Source organism: Macaca nemestrina, chromosome 13, assembly GCF_043159975.1.
Source record: "Macaca nemestrina isolate mMacNem1 chromosome 13, mMacNem.hap1, whole genome shotgun sequence".
NCBI lineage: Eukaryota > Metazoa > Chordata > Mammalia > Primates > Cercopithecidae > Macaca > Macaca nemestrina.
In genome coordinates, this window is record NC_092137.1 from 54,515,995 (window position 1) to 54,536,282 (window position 20,288).

The 20,288-nt window shown below is 37.9% G+C and overlaps 1 protein-coding gene across 4 annotated transcripts in view; it reads left to right on the forward strand.

Annotated features, from left to right (window-relative positions):
• Positions 1 to 20,288, forward strand: part of LOC105465036 (acylphosphatase 2) — a 195,107-nt gene that overhangs the window by 83,212 nt on the left and 91,607 nt on the right. Inside the window, exon 4 of one of the 4 annotated variants that reach the window (XM_071076687.1) lies at positions 8,399 to 8,515. The exons of the other annotated variants lie outside the window; for them this stretch is intronic. Within the exon in view, the coding sequence (XP_070932788.1) occupies positions 8,399 to 8,515 (117 nt within the window). The remainder of the gene's footprint in view (positions 1 to 8,398; positions 8,516 to 20,288) is intronic. 4 annotated transcript variants of the gene reach the window in all.

The window sequence follows — 20,288 nt, forward strand, 5'->3', positions numbered from 1 at the left end:
ATGAGTGCCAGCAGGGGAAATGCCAGACACTTATAAAACCATCAGATCTCGTGAGAACTCACTATCATGAGAACAGCATGGAGGAAACTGCCCCCATGATTCAGTTACCTCCACTTGGTCCTACCCTTGACATGTGGGGATTATTACAATTCAAGGTGAGATTTGGATAGAGACACAGAGCCAAACCATATCAGGCTTCAATTAGTAGTTCCTATGAGAATATTGCAAATGTGACTTAAACATGAAAACAGAATTGAGCAAAGCCTTTCACATAATCCTACACTTGGTTCAAGTTGAAGTCCTGGTTTAAATTGTTTTAAGACCTATTGAAGTGTTAACTGTCCTTTTAAAGGGGAAAAGAGACCTCCATTCCCTGTTTGTCAAGTATTGTACTTTTTAGTTTTATTTTGTTCTAATAACAGAAGAAGAATTGGTAACATTTGCTGAATACGTATGTATCTGTTATCACATTAATATCTTTATTATCTCATTTAATTCTTACAACAAGTCTATAAAATGGAAATTATTATCAAATGTTGTTAGTAGAAGGAAATGCAAGTTTAGGGAGAGTGAAAGAATTCATTTAAAAAGATACCATTTGTTAGATGGCAGGGCTGGGATGAGCTCCCAGAGCTGACTCTACCCTCCATCTGAATCAAATGTGTATTTCTTGAATTGGCACACACTTAGTCATGACAAGTACTCAAAAGATAAAATGTATTGACTGAATAAAATTTAGATTTGTATTTGTTTTTTTCTTTCAGTTGTGTTCTTGTTTTGCTCAAAAGGCCAAATTTTCATTTAATAATAATTATGTGAATTTATACTCATGATGAAAATCAACCTTATATTTTTAATCTATAATATAGGTTGGATTGTAGCCTGGAATGACTGACAACTGTTATTATACAAATAGCGCATGCTGGCAAAATGGCAGCAATTTTTGTGATCTGTAATTAGGATATTATTGTTGTCTTTATATCTGCAAATGATAAGTAGTAATATATTAGAAAGTAATTGACATAATGAGTTGGGAAAAAAATAGAAACACTCTCATTTATGATTCATTTAAAATTTGTTTTAAAATTATAGAGTAAAATATTCCATTCATTTGATTTTATTTGTGCTGTGCTTAAAATATTAAAAACCAGATTTCCAAGTAGGCATGATATATAAAGCCTCAGGACTGATCATCTTTCACCCCATCAACATTTTCTTTTTTTTCTTTTTGAGATGGAGTCTCCCTCTGTTGTCCAGGCTGGAGTACAATAGCACGATCTAGGCTCACTGCAACCTCTGTCTCCCAGGTTCAAGTGATTCTCCTGCCTCAGCCTCCCAAGTAGCTGGGATCACAGGTGCATACCACCACACCTGGCTAATTTTTGCATTTGTAGTAGAGATGGGGTTTCACCATGTTGGCCAGGCTGATCTTGAACTCCTGACCTCAAGTGATCCACCTGCCTTGGGCTCCTAAAGTGCTGAGATTATAGGCATGAGCCACTGCACCCAGCCCCCATCAACATTTTCTTTTGGGAACACTGTGTAATGGGTTTTAGTCAAGTCTACTGGAAGTCAGACATCAATATTTAGAAGTGAAAAAAATTAACGGCATACTTTTATTGAGTTAAAGCTTTTCTCATCTCAGCTTTTTCATCCAGGAGGCATGCTATTCAAATCTTGAGTGTACTCATTGATTTTTTTTTTATTAGGAAGTCCATATTATATAATAATATGATATTACATGAACATATAGTACAAATTATATCTATTGACTAATCAGTACCATCAACATCAATGACTATGTTATTTTTTACCTTTAATTTTGTTCTTTTTTTCTCTTTAATATATTTACAAGTTCTGCAAATGCTTTCTGTTGCTTTGTCATGTTATTATCAGTTTCTTTGCAAGTGTAATGTTTGGTATTTCTAACTAGATATGAAAACTATTTACGTTAGGAATGAACTCTTTCCTTGTTTTATGAACCTTTATACCTTCTTACAATGCTATCCACATAGTAGGCGGTCATTTGACTGTATATTACTAAAAGTGTATATATTCAGAGTTGGTATCACTAGTGGAAACTCTAGAAGCTATTTTAGGATGTTGTGTTTTCTGATGATGAATATTCAAATGAAGGTAGGAATAGAGAGAACCATATGCATTGACTTATTTTTGGTATCTCCCCAAACTAGGTCAGAATAGAGACCTCAAAATTCAGTGGCTAAACTGCTTCACTCTTTCCTGTTTAGTCATATTTACAATGGCAGTTTTTGATCTTCACAGAACTTTGTGTGCATCTGCCTACAGGTTGTTTCTCTTCTGTTGGCCTCATTAGCTCCTTTGGGAATGTGGTCACTGCTATAAAAGGGCCTCGTGTTAGGTTCTGTGGTATAGAGGGCATTGCCAGTCACAGACCAATTTAGCCATCTTCATGGACCTCCACAGATCTTCTCCACAGATCCTTAAACTTCTTTGTTGCTAGTGATAATTAACTGAGAGACAATATTAATATTTTAGATATCCTCTGACAGTCAATCTTCTTTAATGACTATAGTTTATCAATTTAATCCCTTAAGTAAGTGTCACTGGGAGCCCAAGTAATACTGGCTGAAACAAAAGAGAGGGTGGTTTTTCTCTTTTGTAAGAGAAGTATAGAGATACACAGTTCTAGGCTCGCTTGGCAGTTCCCTGCTCACAAGGATCCCAAACTCCATCCTCCAGGGCACCTCATGGTTGCCATGTGGCCCCTCCAGCCCCAGCTATCACATCTGCAGCCAGCCTGCAAGAATGAAGACTGGTCAAAGGCAAAAAAACAAAACACAAAAAACAAACAAACAAAAAACACTGTACTAACTGGGTCAACTGTCTTTAAAGCTTTTTCTTAGGAGCTGTTATTCAGTGACATGTGCTTCATTTAGTTGCAAGAGAGAACGGTTAAATAATTCTTTTAGAGGGGTACATTGTCATCTTTTTTTTTTTCTTTTTTTGAGACAGAGTCTCGTTCTACACCTAGGCTAGAGTGTAATGGTGCGATCTTGGCTCACTGCAACCTCTGCCTCCTGGGATTAAGCAATTCTCCTGCCTCAGCCTCCTGAGTAGCTGGGATTACAAGTGCCTGCCACCACACTCAGCTAATATTTATATTTTTAGTAGAGACAGGGTTTCACCATGTTGGTCAGGCTGGTCTCGAACTCCTGACCTCAGGTGATCTACCCGCGTCGGCCTCCCAAAGTGCTGGGATTACAGGCATGAGCACCACCACGCCTGGCCCACGTTGTCATCTTAATTAAAATTGGATTTTATTACTAAGGAGAAAGGGCTGAATGTGTATTAAATGGGCATCTAGAACTTCTGCCATACCTTGATATTTAACATATTTTATTTTTAGAGATGGGATCTCACTCTGTCAGCCAGGCTCAAGGGCAGTGGCACAGTCTCAGCTCCCTGAAACCTCCGCTCACTGCAACCTCCGCCTCCCAGGCTCAAGCTCTCCTCCCACCTCAGCCTCCCGAGTAACTGGGACTATAGGCTTAACCTATTTTAAGATTTGTCCTTTAAAAAAAAGATTTGTCCTTTTTCCCAAGTAAGCCATGGATGTGTGCTTTATATGGCTTTGTTTCTGTGGTCAGCATACACAGACATCCAGCCAAGATTTAATTTTCCTCTTCTGATGTGATTATTTCAATTTTTTAAAAGATTTGGTGAATTACATTAAATAAGTATTTATTAAGCTCCTCTCATCATCAGGACACTGTGCTAGGTAGGGATTTTCAGCTTTGGTGCTATTGGCATTTGGCGCTGGATAATTCTTTGTTGTGAGGGGCTGTCCTGTGCATTAGGATGTTTAGCAGCCTCTCTGGCCTCCACTCTCTAGTTGCCAGTAGCAACCCCCAGTTGTGGTCACCAAATTTGTCTCCATATATTGTCACATCCCCGGTGGGGATGAAATCGTCCCCAGAGGACCGTGGTGCTAGAAGATAGCCCCACACTTATTTGAATTTCCTGTTTGATTTCCTGTGAAAGTGTATCACGGTAGATGAAGCGTTGCTTCAAGTGTTGCTCACTGTTGCTGTTATGAGTGAAGTAGTACTGGTGGAATTTTGACGTGTGCTGGACACCATGATGCAAACTGTCCACGTATCACTTCATTTAATCCTCATAGCACAACACTGAGTTAAAACAGCCTTGTATTAGGAGAAGATACTAACAGGATTAAGTAGTATTATAACCCCCCTTTACAGAGGAGAAAAATTGAGGCTTAGAGATTATTTTAGCTGAGATTTCCCTGAGAGCAAGCCTGAGACATAGTCTGGAGGGTGAGTGGTTGGTTGGGAGGTGATTTCAGGAAGCAGAATGATGGAGAGGGGAGAATGAAACAGGGAAGGAAGAAAAGCTAATACAGGAGTTGATGTTGGGTTGAGAGCTACCTCAGGCGCCACCCAGGGCACTGTGTATCTGAGGACTCTGAGGAACAATGAACAATGCATCTCAGAATTACTTTTCTCTCCCACTCCCTGTGGGGGCTGTCGGGGAGGAAGCTGAAACTTCTCCACCGACTCCCATCTTCCCCAGGGCATTAACCTCCTTTCCCTTTACTGATAAGAGTAGTGACCAGTATACACAAAGATCCAGCTTTTGAGGAGTTTATAGTCTTGAGGAGAAAGCAATAAGTTAGTAAGCAACATAGTATCAGATAGCAATGCATGCTCTTAAAAGACAGAGCGAAGGTTGTGTGACAGGAGTGCTTGGGGGAGCTGTTTAGATGGGGTGGCCAGGATGAGGGATGAGCTGAGACCCCAATGGCAAGGAGAAGCCAGTCATACGAAGATCTAGGGTAAAGACATTCTAGGCAGAGGAACTGCATGGTGCAAAGGCCCCGAGGCAGGAACACATTTTATTTGAGGAACAATTAGGCTAGTGGGGTAGAAGGTTGAGAGGAAGGGGATGTGTGGTGGAGGCTTGGGCTGAAAGATTGGGGAGGCACAGTCAGGTCTTGGGTAAGAAACTCATATTTTATTGTGGGTACTTCTTCCTACACTGGAGGGTTTTAAGCAGGGTTCAAGTGATCTACTTAGGACATTTTATTTTATTTTATTTTATTTTATTTTATTTTATTTTATTTTATTTTAAGACAGAGTTTCACTCTTGTCACCCAGGCTGGAGTGCTGTGGCACGATCTTGGCTTACTGCAACCTCGGGCTCCCAGGTCAAGTGATTCTCCTGCCTTAGTCTTCCAAGTATCTGGGATTACAGGCGTGCGCCACCACACCAGCTAATTTTGTATTTTTACAACACAGTTTCACCATGTTGGCCAGGCTGGTCTCGAACTCCTGACCTCAGGTGATCCACCTGCCTCGGCCTCCCAAAGTGCTGGGGTTACAGGTGTGTATGTGCCACTGTGCACGGGAAACTTACAATTTTAAAAAGAACACTGGCTGCTGTAGAGAAAGGAGTGTGGCAGGCAAAGAGAGGAAGCCAGGAATCAGGAAGGAGGCTATGATATGGTTCCCACAGGGCCAGCTACATAGTTTGTGGGGCCTCTTGTTCAAAAAGCAGGGGGAAGAGAGTACCATTAAAGGTACTAAACTATAAAACTTTTTGTTTCACAGTCCATCAACTTTCTGTTTGTTTTGTTGTTTAATGTCATTCTAAGTAAAGGAAAATTAAAGCTTAAAAATATTAGTATGAATTTTACTATTCATCTGCATATTGTGCAATGCTGGTTTTAAATGCAAATATAAGAACACTTTTAGGGATCAAAGACTTTTAAAAATGAACAAAAATCAATAAATAAAACATTTAGCTCATATCCAGAATCACTGAAATTACCCAACTCATATTTCATAGTTGATACATCATACGTACTTTATTCTTACCAGAACTGTAGAAATGCAGCACAAAACAAGTACAACTGTTTTATTTCACTTTTCGTTTCATGCCCATTCTACCAACACTCTCTCCCCTCAGCTTCCTGATAGTATAAGAGATGGACAAGGAAAAGGAGGAGCTCTGGGTTGCCCTGTGGTTCCCTTTCCTTTTCTTGTCATTTTCAGCATACGTGGTAGGTTAACACAGGGAAGTAACACAAATAAGAGAGGATATCATAGGGTTTCTTGGTCATTTAGGTTTCTCAGAACACCATTGCCTTTTTTCTGTGCTCAAAGTCAATTCTGGTTCGAAAGGCCCATCAGCCCTGTGAGCAGTTCTTTCTTGCTGAGTTGTAGACGTGACACTCTTATTTCATACTTGCTTCCAGGCTCACTAAGCTCCCATGTATTGCGGTCAACTAAAATCCTATGCTCATGGAACATCGTGAACACCATACCCACATGGGGTCGTGAGGAGCCACAGACACACATGGCACATGTCTCCTCTGCTCATGCACAGCGTCATTGTCCCAACAGATTTCACTTACCCAAGGTCAAAGATTATTAAGATTTTCAGGATGGTGACAGCAGAGCATCAGACTAAGTCTGGGTCCTGAGTGAGGGGCTCTGAACCACTGCATAGGCCACACACCCATGAGGCCAGGCCTAGAACCTGGTGAGAGAAGACAGGATAGCACCTTGGCTGGTACAAGTGGAGAAAAACAAAGTGTTGAGTAAGTTTTGCGTTTAGATGGTATTCCCAAGACTTGTGGATTGGATCTGCTTTTGGATAGGGACAAAATAGAAATCGAGGATGACTCACTTCTAGGCTTATTACTTAGGAAGATGGAAAAGACTATAGGAGAAATAATTTTTGAAGTGAGGGAAATAGAGTTGTGAAGTTTGAATTCCCCTCGATTTAAGAACTAAGGAGCTGCAGAGCCAGGATTTTAGCCCAGGCAGCCTGACTTCAGAGTCAGTGCCTTTAACCACTGCACTGCACTATTCTGTCATGCAGGAGCCATGCTGATGGGTGCCTGGTGATCGTTGGGATGGTTCTGTATCTTACTGTTCTCTGACCTCTCTAGACAGTCCTACCAACTGTGTGCAATGAGCATCCGTGCAGAGGCATGCTTGAATTTAAACACAGTTTTATATTTAAACCTAGTTAACAAAATAATCCTTTAACTTGCAAGCTTCTCTTTTGCATCTCAATTATATTTGCTTTTATAGAAAGGATATCTTTATACAGCTTTGCTCATTCACATGAAAAGGAAAGTGTTTTCATTTGGAAGATGTGGAGTCAAAAAATCTGAAGTTGAGTTTGGTGTCTCTCAATTGCTAGCTGTGTGTCCTTGGGCTAATTAATTGCTTTGATCTTTGGTTTCTTCATCTATAAAGTGCAGATGATTTTGTGTGGGTGTATGTGTTTATATGTGTGTGTGCATATATATATATGCATATATTTACATATATGCACATATTTGCCCTCACTGTATACAGGGCTGTTGTGAAGATTAGAAGAGATTATAGAGGAAATTGACCAATTTTCAACAAGGCTTGAGTTGGATACCCATTGGCAGTCACTCTCTATTTCCCTTTACCCTCAAACCCTGGCAACCACTAATCTACTCTCTGTCTCTATGGATTTGCCTATTCTGGACATTTCATATAAATGGTATCATACAATATATGCCCTTTGGTGTCTGGCTTTTTTCACTGAGGATAATGTTTTCAAGGTTGATTCATATAGGAGCGTGTATCAGTGATACATTCTATTTTATGGCTGAATAACATATGAATATGCTACATTTTGTTGATCCATTCATCAGTTGATGGATATTTGGGTTCTTTCCACTTTTTGGCTATTATAAATAATGCTGCTATGAACATTTGTGAACACACTTTTGTGTATACATATGTTATTTGTCCTGTTGAGTGTATTCCTAGGAGTAGAATTGCTGGGTTATTTGGCGACTCTATGTTAACTTTTTGAGGAACTGCCAGGCCGTTTTCCAAAAGTGTCTGTATCATTTTGCATTCCCGCTGGCAGTGTATGAGGGTTCTAATTTCTCTGCATCCTCACCAACACATGTTATTATTGTCTTTTTTATTGTAACTATTCTAGAGTGGGAAGTGGTATCTCATTATGGTTTTGATTTGTATTTCCTTGATGGCTGATCCCGTTAAAATCCTTTCATGTGCTTATCAGCCATTGGTATTTACTCTTTGGGAAATGTCTATGCAGATTCTTTGCCCATTAAAAAATCTGGGTTCTCTTTTTTTAAATTGTCAAATTGTAAGAGTTCTTTATATATTTTGATTACTAGACCTTATCAGATATAGAATTTGCAAATATTTTCTCCCATTCTGTGGGAGAATTTTTTCACTTTCTTGGTCATGTCTTTTGAAGCACAAAAGTTTTAAAATTTGATGATAGCCAGTTTCTTTCTTTCTTTCTCTCTCCTTTCCTGTCCTGTCCTGTCCTGTCCTGTCCTGTCCTTTCCTTCTCTTTTCTTTTTCTGAGACAGAGTCTTACTCTGTCACCCAGGCTGGAGTGCAGTAGTGCATTCTCGGTCACTGCAACCTCCACCTTCCAGGTTCAAGAGATTCTCCTGCCTTAGCCTCCCGAACACCTGGGATCACAGGTGAGCGCCACCATGCCCGGCTAATTTTTTGTTTTTAGTAGAGACAGGGTTTCTCCATGTTGGTCAGGCTGGTCTTGAATTCCGACCTCAGGTGATCCGCTCGCCTCGACCTCTCAAAGTGCTGGGATTATAGACGCAAGCCACCGTGCCTGGCCCACTTATTTTTCTTCTAAGTTTCTACTTTAAGCCCTGACATTTAGGTCTTGGATTCATCTTGAGTTAACTTTTGCATACAGTGTAAGGTAGAGATCCAATTTCATTGTTTTATCATTGGCTATCCAGTTGTTCCAGTCACCCAGGCTGGAGTGCAGTGGCACGATCTCAGCTGTCTGCCTCCCAGGTTCAAGCATTTCTCCTGCCTTGGCATCCCTAGTAGCTGGAACTAACTACAGGCATGTGTCGCCATGACCAACTAATTTTTGTATTTTTAGTAGAGATGGAGTTTCACCATGCGGCCAGGCTGGTCTTGAACTCCTGACCTCAGGTGATCCACCTGCCTCGCAAAATGCTGGGATTACAGGCATGAGCCACTGTGCCTGGCCTTTTTTTTTTTTTTTTCTTAGACAAAATCTTGCTCTGTCATCCAGGCTGGAGTGCAATGGCTCAATCTCAACTCACTGCAACCTCTGCCTCCCAGGTTCAAGCAGTTCTCCTGCCTTGGCCTCCCAAGTAGCTGGGATTACTGGCACCCACCAATACACCTGGCTAATTTTTGTATTTTTAGTAGAGACAGGGTTTTGCTGTGTTGGCCAGGCTGGTCTCGAACTCCTGACCTCAGGTGATCCAACTGCCTCAGTCTCCCAAAGTGCTGGGATTACAGGTGTGAGCCATGGCACCGGCCCTTTTTTTTTTTTTTTTTTTTTTTTTTTTTTTTTTAAGATGAGTCTTGCTATGTTGCCCAGGCTGGCCTTGAACCTTTGGGCTCAAGTGATCCTTCCAAGTAGCTAGGATTACAGGTGAACACCACTGTGTCTGGCTCAGACAGTCTTGATTACTGTAGTTTTATAGCAAGTTTTCAAATTGAAAAGAGTGAGTCCTCCAGCTTTAGTCTTCTTTTTAGATTGTTTTGGCTATTCGTGTTGCCTTGCAAATCCATATGAATTTTAGGATCAGCTTGCCATTTCTGCAAAAAAGGCTGTTGGAATTTTGATAAGTATTTTATTGAAACTATAGATCAATTTTGGGAGTATTGCTATCTTAACAGTATTAAGTGTTCCACTCCATAAACATGGGATTGTCTTTTTATTTATTTAGATCTTTTTACATTTCTTTCAACAGTGTTTTGTAGTTTCTGGTTTATAGTCTTGCACTTCTTTTGTTAAATTTATTCCTAAATATTTATTCTTCTTGAAGATATTGTAAATGGAATTATTTGCTTAATTTTATTTTAAGGTTGTTTATTGATAGTGTTTAGGAAAACAATTGATTTTTGTATTTGATCCTGCACCCTGCAAACTTGTTGAACCTGTTTACTAGTTCTAACAGGTTTTTGATGGAGTCCTCGGGATCATCTATCTATAATACCATGTCACATACAAATAGAGATAGTTTTACTTCTTCCTTTCTAATATGAATGCCTTTTATTTCTTTTTCTTGCCTAATTGCTCTGCTGGAACTCCAGCAATTGATGAACAGAAGTGACAAGAGTAAACATTCTTGTCTTGTTACTGATTGTAGGGGAAAAATAATTTGTTCTTTCATAATCATGTTAGCTGTGGGTTTCTTGTAGATGCCTTTTATCAAGTTGAGAAAGCTTCTTTCTGTTAGTAGATTATTGAGTGATTTTTTCTTATGAAAGCATGCTAGATTTTGTCAGGCGCTTTTTCTGCATCTATTAAGTTGGCCAGTTGGTTTGTTTTTCCTTTTTCTATTAATATGATATATTACCTTGATTGCTTATCATATGTCAAAACTGGAATACTCTTCTGATACCTCCCCCCCCTTTTTTTCCAAAAAGGATAAGTGGTGATTTACTTTCTGAATGCTTATAAATATAAAATTTCTTGCAATCATCTTATGGATTATATTAAGCTTGTCTAACCCATGGCCCAGGATAGTTTTGAATGCAGTCCAACACAAATTCATAAACTGTCTTAAAACATTTTGAGGTTTTTAAAATTTTGTTTTGTTTTGTTTTTGTTTTTGTTTTTTTGTTGGTTTGTTTGTTTTTGAGACGGATTCTCATTCTGTCACCCAGGCTGGAGTGCAGTGGCACGATCTCAGCTCACTGCAACCTCTGCCTCCCGGGTACCGGGTTCAAGTGATTCACCTGTCTCAGTCTCCTGAGTAGCTGGGACTACAGGCATGTGCCACAATGCCCAGCTATTTTTTTTTGTATTTTTAGTAGAGATGGGATTTAACCGTATTGGCCAGGCTGGTCTCGAACTCCTGACCTCATGTTCCACCCACCTTGGCCAAAGTGCTGGGATTACTGGCATGAGCCACCATGCCCAGCCATGGGATTTTTGTTTTGTTTTGTTTTGTTTTGTTTTTTTGTTTTTTCAGCTCCTCAGCTGTCAGTAGTGTTAGTGTATTTTATGTGTGGCCCAACACAATTTTTATTCTTCCAATGTGGCCCAGGGAAGCCAAAAGGTTGGACACCCCTGGATTATATCTTGCCTGGACACAAGATTCTTGGAATGCAGTCCTTTTATCTTAAAAGTTTATGTACTTATTCTAGGTTCCAGCGTGGTATGTGAAAGGTCCAATGCCCGTCTGATTATTTTACTTTTATAAGTAAATATCCTGTTCTTGCTGTCTTGAAGCCTAAAAGACTTGTTCTTTCTAGTTGGAGTTTAAAACTTCACCATAAAAAATGTCAAGAATGTGTCTTTTATTTCCCTTATAACTGCCTGGCATTTGGTGAGCTCCTTTGATCTGAAAAACTCAGTTCTTTCTTCACTTCAGAGTTTTCCTATTTGATTATTGCTTCTGCCCTTTTCTCTCTTTCTGGAAATGCTATTTGCTTATTAGGCCTCCTGAATCTGTCCTGTATGCCTGTTATATTTTCACTACTGATTGACATTTCTTAATTATTTTTGCTTTGTGATATGATAATTCCTTTGCTTCATATTCCAGTTTACTAGTTTGGTTTTTAATACCAGCCATTCATTTTACATCCTTTTGGAACTTAAGCCTTAGAGTTCGTGTTTCTCATAGGCACCTTCTCTTTGAGTTTTTGTAGTTATTCTCCTTGTGTATCCCCTTAAACATTCTTACTGCATTTTTATTGTTTCTTCCATTAATTTGGCTTTTGTAAAAGTTGCTTATCTCTCCATTCTGGTTTCCCTCCTTTGAACTGCTAAGTCCCTTAAATGTCTACAGAGTTTCTTTGCTTTCTTAGGTCAGGGAGTGTGTATTCTCAAGCACCTGCATAGGCATGGTGAGTGAAGTCTGTGAGGCCATGGTGGATATTGCCAGTAACCCATGGGAGCTGGTCTAAAAAATTCTGAGACAGCATCTGGGACTGGAGAGGGAACAACCAGAAAAAGCAGTCAGCGTCTGAGATGATGCCCAGAGAGAAGCAGATAGACCATCTGCAAGGAAGAGAAGGCTTGGTTTCTTATAGGTTGACTTACTGTTTTCTATCTAACAGTAAGTAACTCAACTTACTGTTGACTTACTGTTTACTATCCTCTTATGATACCAGTTATACATTCTCCTCTCCTCACCTACTCCTATTATACATCTACCCTTCACCTCTTTGAGATGGCTTGAGTTGATCTGTCTTTCCAGATGAGGCAGCAGTCACATCCTGTTGCTGTGGGGTATTTTCAGCTCTTCCACAGAGGGCCCAGATGGTGAAGACGCATCTCTTCAACCTTCTTTCTATAGTGACTTAGATTTACCTTCCCAAGTATCTCCTTTTTACCAATGTCTTCCAAATATTTTCATCCCTTTATAAATCCCTTTTCTGAAATTCTCCTCCCCTCTACCCCTCTGAAGTTCAACTCTCTTCTCAGAGCCTTTAGTCTACACAGATTTACCAAAGTGTCTTGCATAATTGGGTCAGGATATTCATCTGCAGCTGATTTTGCACTTTTCACGTGATAGAAGCTTTGGTTTAGGGTTAATGTATATCGATAATTATGAATCATGTACTTATCAAACATAAACTCCTTTTTTGAGTGTATATATTTCCTGTATATTTATGGCCATGTTCTCTTTAATAATTCCTGTATTTATCATTCTAATTTACTTCTATTTTCTAGTCCAAGAATCACAAACTAGCAGTTGCTTGTTGAATTCTGCCTAGCACTGATGCATTCTGTTGAGAAGGAATAAAGTTGTTGCATTATTTTAATGTAAGCTTGCTTTTTGATGGGGCATGCACACTGCCTCCTCACCCTCTTCTTATACCTAAAACTTTCCACATTTTTGTTAATTCTCCTGTCCTTGAAGAAATTTGGGTTTTAAGTTTGGGGCCTTGGGCTCAGTATATCATTGTAATTTGTTTGCAAATAGTTTTCTTAAATATTCATAATGAATGACATTGTGCATTAGAGGCAGATACCATGAATCATAATTTAGATCTGTTATTTACCGCCATTGCTGGTCGTGCTTGGAAAACTACTTTGAATTATTCTCCTATCCAATTAAAATTTATTTTCAAGTCCTGTGATTCTAAAATGCTTTTATTCAGATTATGTTATCATGTGTTCTTGTTTAATTAGGTTGCCTATCACTTAGATAAAGGTCTAATTAGAAACGGTATCTCTATTGTGTTTGATTCAGAATGAATGTATTAAAAGGCACTTTAAAAATAAGATAATGTCCTCGATGCTTTGACAGACCTAAGACTCGTGGTTTTCACAAATGATATCCTTTATTTAGGCCAGGTGCCTATTAGTATTTTATAAACTCTCCATCGCATTGGTGTCTCTTTTTTTGTTTCCCAGAAACAGGTGTACCGACCCATTTTCACTTTAGCTCAATCTAATCCTCTTTGTGATTTTTTTCCATAATTGTAGAGTAAATAAAATTCACCTACTCACTCCAAAATGTAATTTAGAAATGCAAACTAAATGTTCCCCTGTAGGGGGTGCAATCTGTTTTAAACTCTCAATATGTGTAATAAAAGCTATAAACCATAGAGGGAACTTTCGTGGACTCCATCCATATTGTTCGGGGCAGGCTTTTTGAGTGTTCTGAAAACTTTGTAAATTTGATGGTAGTCAATGTTTTTCTCAAGTTATAGAATTTACATATTAGGATGAATGCAGTGCTTTTTTTTGTTATGATTTGGGGGCATTGTATTAGAGTTCTCTAGAGAAGCAGACCCAATTGTGTGTGTATATATGTATGCATGTGCCTGTATATATATGTATATATGTAGAGGGAGAGTATATGTGTCTGTATATATGTATATATAGATATCTATATAGAGATATATATGGGTATATATATGCCTATATCTCAAGTTATTATATGTATATATGTGTGTATATACATGTATATGTGTATGTGTGTGTGTTTGTAGAGAGAAAGAGAATGTAAGGAAATGGCTCATGCGATTATGATGGTGGGCAAGTTGGAATTTGTAGGCAAGGCTGGCGGGCTAGAAATTCAAATAAGAGTTGATATTGTAGTCTTGATTCTGAAGCCTGGAAATGGGTAGAACTTCTACATTGTAGTCTGGAGGCAGAATTTCCTCTCTCAGAAACCTCAGTCTTTGCTCTTTACATTCTTCAATTCGTTGGGTGAAACCTACCCACATTATGGAGGGTAATTTGCTTTACTTAAATTCAACTGATTGTAAATGTTAATCATATCTACATAATACCTTTACAGCAACTTCTAGACTAAAATTTGACCAAACAATTAAGCACCATAGTCTAGCCAAGTTGACACATAAAATGTACCATCACAGGCATCTTGCATATGTTATTGTCAATGAGCCAAATTAAAGATAATGGTAGTTATCATTTTTACTAACTTGGATTCAATATTTAGTGCAACTCTGCAGTAATAAAGATGTGAATTATACTGTAGCACTCCAAAATTGAGTGAATAGGACATGAAACATAAAAGTCATAAACCATAATTCTTATCAGTTTGGATTTTTTCCAGAACATTTTTTGGGTCAGTCTTCTGCAATGGTATTGTTCTAGTTTGTTCTTTGAAACTCAGCTTTCAAGTTCTGTGTATGCATTCAATATTGGGTAATTTTGAATGCATACTTAGAAGAGTGGCCAACATGTAGATTAGAGAGAGAAGGTCAAACAACTTGTCATCCTGTGCAATTTCTACAATCCTAAGCCTGTTACAACACAGTGTTCCAGGACCTCACACAGATCCATGAAATGTATTCTCTGGGTTATGATCTGCATGTGATTTGCTGTTCCTTGACGTCAAGCTTGCTTTTCATCTGACCCTCAAGATCCAGTCTGAGTCTTCTAGTTACACTCACCCTCTATTTTTTTTTTTTTGTCACCAAGTTTTTGTCTTCTGTAATTCAATTCACACTAAAAAAATCTTTTTAGTTATTTTCCCCCTGAATCCCTAAAGTGGTTCTTCCTCTTTCCCTCCCCTTTTCTTCCCTCTGTCTCTCTGATTTCTGAGTTCGATCCTAATGTGAATAACATACTACTCTTAGTCTTACATTTCTGATTTTTACTTTCTGTGGCAGACTTCCATCTATGTTTTTCTTTTTTCTTTTTAGAATCCTTAGCATAGTGAATGGAGGTTTGTTGTGTGGCTGTGGGAGCCGGGGTGCGGGGTTGGGGATGCGGGTGTTTCTTTTTCATTGTTAGAGCTTGATCTCTACATGACTTTCCATTAGCTTAGAATCATGTGACTCCCAGGGTTGGGCAGGAAATTAGCTTTTGTCCAGAAGAGCAGGATACAACAAAAATTATTTTCTTAGCTCCAAAGGCCTCTTTGCTGCAGAAGCACAAATTGAAAGAGTGGCTTAATGATTCACTTAACTCATTAGATAGCCTGCTGATAAGAATTTGTTTAGATTTTGAACAAAAAAGGGAGATTTTTTTTTTCAGGGCTCAGTATAGGTTTCAGTTATAGAGAAAAGTAAGAAGAAAAATTGTTATATGTATACAATATTACATAATATTCTATGTCATAAATTAAATGTTATGGGAGTAGGCATTTGTCACACTGTGTCCTCATACCCAATTGTGTGATTTTGTGTGTGTGTGCGTATATGTTCATTGAGGCAACTTGTAATATAAAGTTTATTGGATTTTACTTTTGATTTCTTGTTTATTAAAGTATTGAGGAAATGACAAAAACAATTTTTTGCTTTTGCTTTTTTTTTTTTTGGCAAGCTCCGCTTTTAAAACTGTTTATTTTTACAGATGTATTTCATCAGTTCTTAAGAATGAAGCTAGGAATGTTTGCTGGCTTCTCAGTTAGTACCACCCAGAAACTGAAAAAAAATGTTTTCTTAAAATATGACATTGGGGGGAGGTAGAGAAACTTTTCATTTTTGTGAACTATTGGATTTAAAAATATATATTTAAATAATGCATTTTTAATATTGCTGTTTAATGTACTGCTTATCTTAATTCCATATTGCCTTCTGACTCTTGGTTGTTACACTTACTATTTTATAGTCAATAATTTTAATGGAAAGGGGATAAAAGTTCATGTTTTATTTTCTCTGGAAAATTTGAATATACTATTCTTACCATTTTAGAATTGTTTCTTATCATTCAGAGAGCCTCCTCCAGAGGTAAGTCTCTAAGAATCTTGACACTTAATAACCAATTGTGACTCTTTGATCAGTCAAGAAGTACACTTCTTAGAAGGTATGTCTTATATAATTAAAATAACAATATTAAGACATTGTTTGGATGCATTTTCTTTGGACCAGACTAGAATAAGCTAAGTGAGAGAATGACCTGGAATGGTTCATTCCTTCATTTGGCAAACCCCCATTAATTAAGCCTCTCAGTTGTAACGGGTGTTGGCACCGTCCTATCTCTTCAGAAACTGACAGTTCAGTTTGAGACAAAAAAAGGAAAGCTTTTACAATTCAGAATAGAGACTTTTAAAAAAGGGGTTCTTTTTCCTGATCACATCCCACCATTTCTGGCCATCTTGACTCTATTCCTGCCACATTGAGCTTTGAAGTTGGGCAATAAAGCAGAAGCAAGGATGCAAAACACTTACTCTGCAATCAAGAAATAAAATTTAAATAAAGGCCGGCACAGTGGCTCACACCTGTAATCCCAGCACTTTGGGAGGCTGAGGCTGGCGGGTCACTTGACTCCAGGAGTTCGAGACCAGCCTGGTCAACATGGAGAAACCCCGTCTCTACTAAAAATACAAAATATAACTGCGTGTGGTGGCTGGTGCCTGTAATCCCAGATACTTGGGAGGCTGAGGCAGGAGAATTGCTTGAACCTGGGAGGCAGAGGTTGCAGTAAGCCAAGATTGTGCCCCTGTACTCCAGCCTGGGTGACAGAGAGACTCTGTCTCAAAAAAAAAAAAAAAAGAGAACCATGGTACTACATTCCTTTTCTTTTAAATCCTTGATAAAACTAATGTATATCATAAAGCAGAGTCCCCCAAGTTGAGAAATATATCTCATCCTCTTTTAGAAAAATAAAATTCCTGGACTTCCAGTGTGGACCAAAATCACTTTTATTATGTTACTTATATAACTTATATTGTTTATTACATTACTTAATATATACAAACATATAATTTCTGTGTTTATAACTCTATACAAAGAAAACTAAAATAATAAATATAAACAGGATTACAAAACCATTATAATTCAAATGAACAGTGTTATAATTCACTTCCAGTATGTTTTAGTGGGATGAGTGACTCTGCTTTGCTGAAATAGTTGTTGATTTAGGGGATTACAGTAGAAAGATGTTGCCACAAATCCAGTTGGATGGTTCATCTGTTTCTGTATTTGAATTTTGATAATACATATCTAACAAATATCCATTTGCATAAGTATTTTAAGTACCTGTATTGTTTATTCAAAATAATATTAATAATTTTCAGTCTCTAATTGGAAATTAGGCTCAGTAAGTCTTTTTTTTTAGTGAAACTCTGCCAGTGAGCAGTCTCGGAATAGCAGGTGAAAGATGTATCACTTGGTAACTCTTTAAAGCTCCATTGCTTGAAGGTAAAGTTAGCCTAATTGACATCTTCATTACATAGGCATCTGACGCAATTGCTGCTAGGCTCAGGAATAGAAAAATTCTTTTTTTGCATACTTATGACCATACTTATTTCCAATAAATTGATATGAGTTGGTACAGGCAAAGATGGCACTCGTCTTTTCACTTCTCTGCTTATTTGGACCATAGGGCCTTCCTTCTGGTTATACAGATTTCCCTGAAGTCAACTGATGTAAACGCAATTGTACATACAAACGACTGCACAAAAATCTCATGAAGTACGCAGTTGCATGGGGTCATCTGAAAGACGCAGACTGTCCTTACATTTCTTTTTATCGATTGTCATAAAAATTAAAACAGAAATATTTTTTAAAACATCAAGAATTTGAAGACCTTTAATAATAGAGTCATAAATTTTTGTTTAAGAAATACTGTTATAGAGTTTCCTGATGGCAAAAAATAAATAAATACTTTGGGCTCCAAAACCAAATTTCAATGTATTTAAACATGCAAATAGTTTTTCAATTCTAAAGACACTTAAAGTATAGCATTACAGTGATATTTAAAGTATGGCATTACAATGATATTTAACTTACATGAAATATGCATTATATGTAAGTTTGATATGTGTTTTATTTTAAGAGAAAAACCTAACTGCTGTTAGCTCTTGCTCTGCTAATTCCATCTACTTGGCATCCTAATCTACTTAGTTTGATTTAAAGTATGATTGGGAAGTTCAGCTTTGGTGTCTTTTATATCCAGTCCTGGCTCTGGTTAGTGTTGTCAGTTCTGTGTTTGAGCGTATTATTTTTATTTTATTTTACTTTGGAAACTATGATGTTCAAATCTTCATGTATTACCGGTTATATTTAATTTTAATATTTCAATATTATAAGAAGTAATTTATTTACCAAACTCTAGACTCACCAGTGTTTCAAATATCTAAATGATGTCTACCATCTATTTGTCTATGTATTGCATTATAGTGCAACTTTAAGGCTTATTATTTCATCTCTAATTGACCAGCAGGGTAAGACATAATCAGTGCTTGAAAATGCAAATAGAGCAAACTTGTATGCTTCATGATGCCAAGAACTCTGCTTTCTCTCTCTCTCTCTTTTTTTTCTGACGTATTTCTAGCTAATTTATTTGGGGCAGGATTTCAACCAGGGGCTGATTGTAAGCTCCACTCACTGCCTGCCATAGTGCTTGGCACATAGTTAGGTGTTCACTGCAGATGACTGAAGGGATAAACAAATGAAGAATGAATGAATTTGGTATACTAGTAGTGGTGATGGCATGGTAGTGTTAGTTTTTTAGCAGAGGCAAATTTTGGATTTTTTAAAATCTGAAGCTGGAGACTTTTATCTCAGTGATCTTCATATGGCCCAGGTTTTATTTATTTTTGGGGATGCAAAATCTTTTAGAAAATTTGCTAATTTCATTGCCTAATACACATAGGGTGAGCGTGATCTTTGGATAATCAAGTGGATGGATTGCCTTTCACATTATAGAAAATAATTGTCATAGATTACATATGAAATTGCACATAGAATTTCTGCTTTTCAATTTTAATTTGAGTTCACCTGTCATCCTGGGACCTCTGCTGTAATCTCCTTTTCCCTGCTTGGCTGACTGAGAATGCATTTCCTTGTGCTTTACTAGGACTGAAAAAACCCAGTTATGATCATCTTAGGTAGTGGTCTGTCTTCCAGGCTTTATGATCTGCTTGCCAGCTCTCAGCATCAAAACAGGAGTTACCATATCCAACGAATACAAAGAAAATGGCTTAATTTCTGACACATAGCTTATTGAATGTGACCCAGGCAGCAAGGATGTGGTACAGAGGAGCTAATATGCATTCCTTGTTAGTCACCTCATGCATGTGGTCAGCAGATTCCTTTTCTAAAGTAGTGTGTAATCTGCAGCAGCACAGTAGCCAAACACAGTTGATAAATTACGTTTATTTCATTTTGACAAGAAGAGTAAATATGTTCTTGTATAAAAATATTCAAAAAGTTTATGTAAAGAAGTAAATGTAAATCACCTGTAATCTCACCATCTAGAAATAAGCTCATTTAAATAGAAGCTGCCACTCACTTTTTTTTTTTTTTTAATGTCATGGGTTTCTTCTGCAACTTTTGTTTTAGGTTCAGGGGATACATGTACAGATTTGTTACATGGGTAAATTGCATGTCACAGTTGTTTGGTGTAAACATTATTTTGTTGCTCAACTAATGAGCCTAGTACCTGATAGTTTTTCAGTGGTCATCCTCCTGCCACCCTCCACCCTCAAGTGGTCACCAGTGTCTGTCGTTCCCTTCTTTGTGTCCATGTGTACTCAGTGTTTAGCTCCCATTTTTAAGAGAGAGCATGTGGTATTTGGTTTTCTGTTTCTGCATTAATTCGCTTAGGATAATGGCCTCCAGTTCTATCCATGTTGCTGCAAAGGACATTATTTCATTCTTTTTGTGGCTGTGTAGTATTCCATGGTGTATATCTACCACATTTTCTTTATCCATTCCACCATAAATGGGCATCTAGATTCCATATCTTTGCTCTTGTGGAGAGTACTGTGATAAACATATATGTGCATGTATCTTTATGGTAGAATGATTTATATTCCTTTGGGTATATACCCAGTAATGAGATTTCTGGGTCAAATGGTAGTTCTG